This window comes from Notolepis coatsorum (genome assembly GCF_963971535.1).
Source record: "Notolepis coatsorum genome assembly, chromosome: 16".
Taxonomy (NCBI): Eukaryota; Metazoa; Chordata; class Actinopteri; order Aulopiformes; family Paralepididae; genus Notolepis; species Notolepis coatsorum.
In genome coordinates this window covers 1,015,062-1,025,845 of record NC_140180.1, presented here as the reverse complement: position 1 = coordinate 1,025,845, position 10,784 = coordinate 1,015,062, and the positions used below count along the sequence as shown (strand labels likewise).

Genomic DNA, 10,784 nt, shown 5'->3' with positions numbered 1-10,784 from the left:
CCCTATCGTCTCCCAGATGGTAAATCACCCTTTTGGAATGGACTCAATGAAAATGGATGGGAAAAAAAATATTCCAGTCCACATTTCACTTCTCACCCATGCAGCCGGAGTACCAGAGTTCATTCAGGGGGCTCTGAGCCCCGCGGATCATGAGTTCTACTGTATACACGTTAGATCTATACACTTATCGATTTTTTCAAATGGTGATCAGGAATTGGAATATACCAGTTGGATACCATCTGATGTCAGGTAAGGAATCTATGTTATCAGTGTTAGGATAATCAGACTCGTTTTGATGAAGATATAAGCTTTTTTGTGATATGTGCTCCAGCTGTTTCACTGTAAAATCGACGAGGAAATGAAAGCAGGTATTATCATCGCGCGCGCCTCGAACGTGCGTGCGTGCACGTATACTATTAATCATCTAGCGTTTATTTGAAAACGATTCATAAATAGGCCGACAGATATCAACGTTCTGGAATATTCCAGTAAAAGGCGATTATCACAGAATGGGCTGTTTTTCACCTCAAAACGGGTGCTTTTCAAAATGCTCTCAAACGGAAATGAAGCGATAAAAAACCAATCTGCCTTGACAACACTGACTGGAAAATGATTCTTTGATAAGCGACGGCAGATTAGACACATAGCCATGGTGGCATTCAAGCACTAAGTCGTGCGCCCCCTGGTGGCACTGAAAGTGTTAAACAAGTCAAGAAGAAACATCACAATAAATCAAGAACAAAACAAAAATACCATAAAGTCAAAAAATATTATTTAATTAATGCAACACTCCCAGACGTACCCCACGCAAAGGTAAGGAAAAACTCACTAAAACCTAGCAATAGGAAAAAATGCACCACAGGCAATGTGGAGGAGAGAAACCTTAGAAGGGCCGTTCAAGGGGGGATCTCCCTTCTTAGATGAAGTGTTGCAATAAAACAGGCAAAACAGTTGGTAAGCATGCAGTCATAAGTGTAATGAAACACCGATAAGTGCATGAATAGCAACTACTTACTATCTTACTCAAGTGAAAGTCAGAGTATCTGGCTAAAACACACTTGAGTAAAAGTTAAAAAAATATTCTACTTTTAAATGTACTTAAGTACTTAAAAGTAAAACTTTTTTTTATTCCGGAGCAATGAAGTGTTCCGCTTCGTCCTCTTCATCACTCGTACTATCGTTTGTGGCCGTCTTCTGTAGCTCGTCACTCTGACTGTCTATTCTTCTGATAGCAGGTGTTTAATCAAAGATCCCCGCTTTCTATATAGTCTTGCACAAGGACCAATCAGCATGGGGTATGGGCGGGTTCATTTTCCATTGATGGGGATTTGATTGGCTGTTTTTAAATAAAGTGCGTCCGCAGGATTATTAATAACATTAACGTTAGTTCGGCCAGAGAAACAAATATACTAATTAAAATGGTTGGACCTGCGAGATTTGTACTTTCTACTTTGTAGGTCTGCATTTTAAATGTAAGGAGTAAAATAAAGTATTTTATTTTTTTTATCTGAAATGTAATTGAGTAAAAGTACAAGTATACAAACCTAATAATACTTGAGTAAAGTACTAATCCCCCAAAACAGTACTTAAGTATTGTAACAAAGTACAATTACTCAAGTACTTTACAGCCCTGCTGAGCTCTAAGTCCATGTCATCTCACACACGAACACTAGAGGGCCTTTCACTGAATCTTCACAATGCTCACTTGTCCTCCATGTTGGAAGACATAATCGGTTGCTATATTGTTGATAATTTATCCAATTTACGTTGATATATTTCTCATATATTATACAAATTTATGTTTATTTTGCAGCAATTCTTTGTCGTTGCCGCCATCTTTAGTGTTACAGATTTTCCCCATTGAAAACGACCACAGTGATCCTTCTCATGTTACAGTCTGGTCTCTGGATGTGATGGAGGAGTGCACTGCTTATTGAACGCACAGTGCAGAGTTGCAATTCAACTGAATTTACATGAAATGGGGATGTTTTAACTAAAACATGCCACAAGACCTAGTATTTTAGTATAGTATAAAGTATTTAATAATTTTTTACACATGCAAAAGAAATGTCACGCAGTTATCGATAATTATTAGGGATGTCCGATATTATTGGCCTACCGATATTATCGGCTGACATTGGCATTAAAATGTAATATCGGAAATGATCTGTATCGGTTTTCAAAAATAAAATAAAAAAGGGCGGCTGGGTGGCGCAGCGGACATTGCGCTCGTCACCAACGCAAGAGACACCGGGTTCGAATCCGGCTGTCGGCGTTGCCTCCGGCTTGGGCCGGCCATCATATTGACTCAATTGGCAGAGTCAGCGGGTGGAAGTCGATGGGTGGTAATCTGGATGTTGTGGACAGCGACTCCTACAGGTCGGTCAGGGCGCCTGCACAGCAGAGACAGGAAATGGCGGGGGTAGTGTGAGCCTCCCACACGTTACACCTCGCCAATGAGAGTCCGCGCTGGCAGGTGAAAAGATGTGACAGGCTGCCTCCTCGTGTATCGGAGGGGACACGTGATGCAAGGCTTCTATCCTCCCTACAACCGGCCAGTGGGGGGCATATGCAAGCAACTTTCAAGACAGGGGAGGGTAGAATTGGCACAGTGAAATTGGGATGGGAGAAAAATAGAAAAAGAGGAGAAAAAGTGGATCAAAATATATATTCTTTACATTTATTTAACCTTTATTTACCCAGGCAAGTAAGAACTCATTCTTATTTTATTTATTGTCAAAGGTATGCATAAAGTTGTGTTAATTCCATGACAAGAGATACGTAATGTTAATTACCTGAAATTATTCAGTTTTTTGGGGGGGGGGACCCTGCATATATCATTATCGGTTGATATCAGTAACGGAAATTAAGAGTTGGACAATATCGGTATATCGGATATCGGTAAAAAAGCCAATATCGAACATCCCTACGATAAATCGATAAGTGGTCTCAGCCTTAATTTATATATGTATATAATATCTGCGTGTGTCCTGCAGTGGTCCAGTGGTGCATGCTGGGGAGAAGTGGCGTCACCCAGCCTGCTTCCTGTGTGCGCTCTGCGGGGCGGAGCTTAAACACCAGGGCTACTACCTGATCGAGGGGCAGCTCTACTGCCACGTGCACGCGGCCACCGTGCACGCCCGCCTGAGACCGCCAACCCACCCGCCTGAGACGCCCCCCACCTGAGACCCACCCTCCGCCTGAGAACGCCCCCCCCCCGCCTGAGACCCCCCCCGCCTGAGACCGCCAACCCACCCGCCTGAGACGCCCCCCGCCTGAGACCCACCCTCCGCCTGAGAACGCCCCCCCCCCCCCCCCGCCTGAGACCCCCCCGCCTGAGACCCCCCCCCCCCCCGCCTGAGAACGCCCCCCCCCCGCTTGAGACCCACCCCCTGCCTGACCGAGGACGAACGAGGACTATGTGGACAGACATGTGCGCACGCACGCACACACACACACACACCAAAGAGTTCTACACACACACACACACACACACACACACACACACACCAAAGAGTTCTACACACACACACACACACACACACACACACACCAAAGAGTTCTACACACACACACACACACACACACACACACACACACCAAAGAGTTCTACACACACACACACACACACACCAAAGAGTTCTACACACACACACACACACACACACACCAAAGAGTTCTACACACACACACACACACACACACACACACACACACACCAAAGAGTTCTACACACACACACACACACACCAAAGAGTTCTACACACACACACACACACACACGCACACACACACACACACACACACCAAAGAGTTCTACACACACACACACACACCAAAGAGTTATACTCACACACACACCAAAGAGTTCTACACACACACCAACGAGTTCTACACACACACACACACACACGCAAACACACACACACACACACACACACACACCAAATAGTTATACACACACACATACACAGGCACCAAAGAGTTACACACACACACACACACACACACACACACACACACACACACACACACACACACACACACACACACACACACACACACACACACCAAAGAGTTATACACACACACCAAAGAGTTATACACACACACACACACACACCAAAGAGTTATATATACACACACACACCAAAGAGTTATACACACACAGGCACCAAATAGTTCTACACACACACACACACACCAAATAGTTCTACACACACACACACACACCAAAGAGTTATATATACACACACACCAAAGAGTTATACACACACACACACACACACACACACACACACACACACACACACACACACACACACACACACACACACACACACACACACACACACACACACACACACGTGACATACTGTACCTACTTGGTTGTGTTTTCACATTCTTAGCCTGGAAATTAAGTTTGTAGATATTGTAATTGTACATATGCCAATTTTGAATGTTGATGTAATGGCGCTGGTTCTAATATGTTGTTATAAACTCGCTGTAAACTCTCTGTAGCTCAAATAAAGCGTTGAGATTAGCAGACAAATGATATGTGCATTACGATGACCGAATAAAGATAACGTTTGATTAAAGACTTGATCTAGTTTGGTTTACTTTGGTTTGGTTTACTTTATTTGTTCAAGGGGGACAGTGTACATTAATAAAACATTTTACAGATGTAAATGCACCCAATTTTAGCCAAAAGGCTAATTTCCATTGGCAGTCCCCCTCCTGCCAGAAGGTACAGGCTAACATCCTGTGTAAAAAAAGGGTTAGCAATCAAAACAGAATAAAATCAAGATAAATAACATTAGAATAAAAACACAACAAGAGCACATAGACATAGTAGGGATACAGGTCACAATACAGTCATGGACACAAGGACAGAGCACATCATGACATATTAAGAGACCCAGACATAGACAAACGCACCATATCCACACACACACACACACACACACACACACACACAGACACCTCAGTGTTGACAGTGCTGGTTTTCAATGAGCCATTCCCTAACCCTGCACTTGAATGAATGGTATGATGTGGACACTCTAATTGTTTGAGGAATTGACTTCCATTGGTGGGATGCTCTGTATGAAAAGACGGCCTGGCCAAATACACTTTTTTTAAAAGGGATTGTACAGTCTAGACTTGAAAAGTTCACTCACTGTGTCCCTCATTATCCTATAGACCTGGGGAGTCATGTGATATACGTATATATATAATAATTATTATTATCTTATTATTTATTTATTTTTGCTCCCATCCCCCAATTTTGTTGTTACGCTAATTACCTTCCTGGCCGTTGCGCTGCCCTACTGTCGGTCTGGGGAGGGTGTAGACTACCACATGCTGCCCTACTGTCGGTCTGGGGAGGGTGTAGACTACCACATGCTGCCCTACTGTCGGTCTGGGGAGGGTGTAGACTACCACATGCTGCCCTACTGTCAGTCTGGGGAGGGTGTAGACTACCACATGCTGCCCTACTGTTGGTCTGGGGAGGGTGTAGACTACCACATGCTGCCCTACTGTCAGTCTGGGGAGGGTGTAGACTACCACATGCTGCCCTACTGTAAGTCTGGGGAGGGTGTAGACTACTACATGCTGCCCTACTCTCGGTCTGGGGAGGGTGTAGACTACCACATGCTGCCCTACTGTCGGTCTGGGGAGGGTGTAGACTACCACATGCTGCCCTACTGTCGGTCTGGGGAGGGTGTAGACTACCACATGCTGCCCTACTGTCAGTCTGGGGAGGGTGTAGACTACTACATGCTGCCCTACTGTCGGTCTGGGGAGGGTGTAGACTACCACATGCTGCCCTACAGTCGGTCTGGGGAGGATGTAGACTACCACATGCTGCCCTACTGTCAGTCTGGGGAGGGTGTAGACTACCACATGCTGCCCTACTGTCAGTCTGGGGAGGGTGTAGACTACCACATGCTGCCCTACTGTCAGTCTGTGGAGGGTGTAGACTACCACATGCTGCCCTACTGTCTGACTGGGGAGGGTGTAGACTACTACATGCTGCCCTACTGTCGGTCTGGGGAGGGTGTAGACTACCACATGCTGCCCTACTGTCAGTCTGGGGAGGGTGTAGACTACCACATGCTGCCCTACTGTCGGTCTGGGGAGGGTGTAGACTACCACATGCTGCCCTACTGTCAGTCTGGGGAGGGTGTAGACTACCACATGCTGCCCTACTGTCGGTCTGGGGAGGGTGTAGACTACCACATGCTGCCCTACTGTTGGTCTGGGGAGGGTGTAGACTATCACATGCCTCCTCCGATACCTGTGGAGTCGCCAGTCGCTTCTTTTCACCTGACAGCGAGGAGTTTCACTGGGGGAACGTAACGCATGCAGGGGTTCACGCTATTTCCCCCCAGATCCCCTCCCTGCTGAACAGGCGCCCCGACCGACCAGTAGGAGTCGCAGTTTACAACGACCAGGACACATACCCCACCGGCTTCCCACCCGTAGGGACGACTGACCAAACCGGAGGTACCGCTGTCAGGAATTGAACCTTGGTCTCTGCACCATCAGAGTAGCTGTGCTCTTGTGATTGGTCACTAACGTCAGAGTAGTTGTGCTCTTGTGATTGGTCGAAGATCGCACAGAGACTTGTAGTATTGTGGTAGTTACCATGGAATCAAGGTAACATTACGATACAAAACACAAATGAAAATATTTACCTTTGCTGGTTGTAACACTAAAATAATTGCTAAATGGTAAATAATGCATTTATATAACAGCTTTTATCCAAAACGCTTTACAATTTTGTTCCTCACATTTCACCCATTCCCTCACACACCGACGGCGGAGGCGACCATGCAAGGTGCCGACCTGCATGTCTTGTGTGTCTCGCTCAAGGACACTTCGACAAGCTGCCCAGGAGGAGCGGGAATTGAACCGGGAACCTTCCGATTACCAGACGTCCACTCTACCTCCTGAGCCACTGTCGTCTGGGTGTAATACTTATAGTTTGATCTTCGCTGGGCGGCTATGGTTAGAAAACCACAACAGGAAGCTCTCTCCACCAGGTCTGGAGCTCAAGTTTAGAATCTGCTGAGATTGAACTACAGTCATCTAGGACAGAGAGTTCCTTTTGTGTTTCAAACAATAGTAATAAACTAAAGGGAAGGATCAATGGCTGTCCTGTTTACAGCAGCTGGGATATGATGATATTAGCAAGAATACTGACGAATGTACAGACTTTTTAATCACTGTTGAGTTTTGTGGGTATACATATATATATTATATATATATATAAACATGCTGACTCAATGTACATATAAACACTCTTTATTCCCTACTGGTGAAACATTGTGACGCATTGTAGGTAGTTTATTAGCTCCATAGGAAGATGAAAGCTGTATTGTATCTATATATAATCAATAAAATGTAATGTCTTTAAAACATTTAATCGGCGTGTGGTTTCTTATCCATCAATTGGTTGATTTCTGTATTCAAGACACCTGCTGATGCAGTATGGGTAAAGTAGTCCTCTGGTAGTAATGCAGAGTGGGTAATGTAGTCATCTGATGGTGCTGTGTGGATAATGTAGTCATCTGATGGTGCAGTATGGGTAACGAAGTCCTCTGGTGGTGCAGTATGGGTAATGAAGTCCTCTGGTGGTGCAGTATGGGTAATGAAGTCATCAGATGGTGTAGTGTGGGTAATGACATCCTCTGGTGGTGGTGCAGTATGGGTAATGAAGTCCTCTGGTGGTGCAGTATGGGTAATGAAGTTCTCTAGTAGTAATGCAGCATAGACCACTGCACTTCCGCGTTACATTGAGCTCATGGGAGAGAGAGCGGGGGGAGAAATTAATGAAAGTGGATGAGAGCCTTGACATTAAGTGGTTGTAGCTACGGCTGTGGGGGTGCTGGAGACATGATCCAAGATCCATCCGAACTACGCATGCGCAGGTTGACGAACCTAGACTCCGTGGGCAATCTGCGCATGCGTAGTTTGGGAGTAGGTGCCGAAAAGTGACTATAGCTCGGCAGAGAAAGTGCCGATCGACTTGGGATTGGTCGCGCCGTGTTCAGGAGACTCAGGCGTATATAAAAGTCTATTGGATCATGTCTCTAGCACCCCCACAGCCGTAGCTACAACCACTTAATGTCAAGGCTCTCATCCACTTTCATTCATTTTCTACCCCCGCTCTCTCCATGATGTCAGAATCCCGGAAGTGTTGCGGTGGTCTATATAGGTAACGTAGTCAGAAGGTGATGATAGCTGGGATGGAGGAGGTGTAGTTATCAGAATGCACCGCCCTGAAAAACAACAACACAAACACAGAAGCCAAACATCAGCTAGAGTAGAAGTATAGATTCCACTAGTTAGATTCAAGTTAACAGTTTGATTCAGCTGTTCATATGTTAACAGTCAGATTCAGCTGTTTACTCATGAATCTAACTCATCATATGCTAACAGGTTCAAAGATTATATGCTAACAGGTTCAGCTGTTTATATGCTAACAGGTTCAAAGATTATATGCTAACAGGTTCAGCTGTTTATACGCTAACAGGTTCAGCTGTTTATACGCTAACAGGTTCAACTGTTTATATGCTAACAGGTTCAACTGTTTATACGCTAACAGGTTCAACTGTTTATATGCTAACAGGTTCAACTGTTTATATGCTAACAGGTTCAGCTGTTTATATGCTAACAGGTTCAACTGTTTATATGCTAACAGGTTCAGCTGTTTATATGCTAACAGGTTCAACTGTTTATATGCTAACAGGTTCAACTGTTTATATGCTAACAGGTTCAGCTGTTTATATGCTAACAGGTTCAACTGTTTATATGCTAACAGGTTCAACTGTTTATATGCTAACAGGTTCAACTGTTTATATGCTAACAGGTTCAGAGATTATATGCTAACAGGTTCAGAGATTATATGCTAACAGGTTCTGCTGTTTATATGCTAACAGGTTCAGAGATTATATGCTAACAGGTTCAGCTGTTTATACGCTAACAGATTCAGCTGTTTATATGCTAACAGGTTCAGCTGTTTATACGCTAACAGGTTCAGCTGTTTATACGCTAACAGGTTCAGCTGTTTATATGCTAACAGTTCAACTGTTTATATACTAACAGGTTCAGCTGTTTATACGCTAACAGGTTCAGCTGTTTATACGCTAACAGGTTCAACTGTTTATATACTAACAGGTTCAGCTGTTTATACGCTAACAGGTTCAGCTGTTTATATGCTAACAGGTTCAACTGTTTATATGCTAACAGGTTCAGAGATTATATGCTAACAGGTTCAGCTGTTTATATGCTAACAGGTTCAGCTGTTTATACGCTAACAGGTTCAGCTGTTTATATGCTAACAGGTTCAGAGATTATATGCTAACAGATTCTGCTGTTTATATGCTAACAGGTTCAGAGATTATATGCTAACAGGTTCAGAGATTATATGCTAACAGGTTCAGAGATTATACGCTAACAGTTTCAGCTACGGCGACGAAGAGGGGGAGGAGACCTGTCGACGTTGAGGGTGATGATGCTCTTGACGGGCGTGCTCTTTGGTCCGTTGGTGGGACGAAAGATCCGATTGTCCTGATTGACAGGCCTGGGCTGGCGAACGGCGTACGGGTCAGCAGAGTGGGAGGGGTAAATGTCAAATGTCCCCGCCTTCATACCCCCAATCTGATTCACACACACACACACACATACACACATACATCATCATCATCATCATCATCACCATTATCATCATCATTATCACCATTATCATCATCATTATCATCTATCATACACATCACACAGAGAGGCGGGGCTATAGACAGATTCACTCATACATTCACATAAAGAGGCGGGGCTATAGACAGATTCACTCATACATTCACATAAAGAGGCGGGGCTATAGACAGATTCACTCATACATTCACATAAAGAGGCGGGGCTATAGACAGATTCACTCATACATTCACATAAAGAGGCGGGGCTATAGACAGATCCACTCTCATACATTCACATAAAGAGGCGGGCTATAGACAGATTCACTCATACATTCGCATAAAGAGGCGGGGCTATAGACAGATTCACTCATACATTCACATAAAGAGGCGGGGCTATAGACAGATCCACTCATACATTCACATAAAGAGGCGGGGCTATAGACAGATTCACTCATACATTCACATAAAGAGGCGGGGCTATAGACAGATCCACTCTCATACATTCACATAAAGAGGCGGGGCTATAGACAGATTCACTCATACATTCGCATAAAGAGGCGGGACTATAGACAGATTCACTGTCTATAGGCACATTACTGTAACTGTAGGTCAAACTCCCCAAACAAACAAGCACACCCATTGATTTAATTGCCATATAAATCACATACAAAGATCTAACTATTACTCCTCTCTGAACATGAATATAAAACAAGAAGGTTAACTGTGTAAACCTTATGCAATATTCATCATTGATATTTGAATACTTGAAATCTGTATGAACTGAGTAGTTAGTATCAAATGAAATAAGATGGAACAGCTCCATGCATTCATTGAATAAACAACTATTTGCTCATTACCAGTATGGTATTGTTTAAATTGTACAGCTTTTTGCACGTCAGGGAATTCCAACAATTCTGGACCTGAATGTACCAGTTAATTGTAATCATCTCTCTCTCCTTATGTCTAGTCAAGCCAGGTTGTGGAGGAGAGAGACAGGGATGAACAGGCTATAGACTACTTTGCCCATCCTGAGCCTGCTATGATGCAGGTGTTTTTACATCACCACCCAAAACAAGATTCAGCCAA

The 10,784-nt window shown here is 44.2% G+C and overlaps 1 protein-coding gene and 1 pseudogene across 2 annotated transcripts in view; one reads left to right on the top strand and one right to left on the bottom strand.

Annotated features, from left to right (window-relative positions):
* LOC311242394 (PDZ and LIM domain protein 4-like) overlaps positions 1-3,186 on the top strand; it is a 4,279-nt pseudogene extending 1,093 nt beyond the window's left edge. The window contains exon 3 of the transcript in view: positions 2,997-3,186. The product of the transcript in view is annotated as a PDZ and LIM domain protein 4-like (transcript). The remainder of the gene's footprint in view (positions 1-2,996) is intronic.
* A 5,044-nt stretch (positions 3,187-8,230) lies between these two features.
* The window catches only part of cfap96 (cilia and flagella associated protein 96), a gene marked incomplete at its 3' end in the record, with an annotated part of 7,290 nt that continues 4,736 nt past the window's right edge, over positions 8,231-10,784 (bottom strand). Inside the window, exons 7-8 of the mRNA XM_084332247.1 lie at positions 9,500-9,666; positions 8,231-8,285 (exon numbers count right to left, since the gene is read on the bottom strand). Of these exons, the coding sequence (XP_084188373.1) occupies positions 8,231-8,285; positions 9,500-9,666 (222 nt within the window). The remainder of the gene's footprint in view (positions 8,286-9,499; positions 9,667-10,784) is intronic.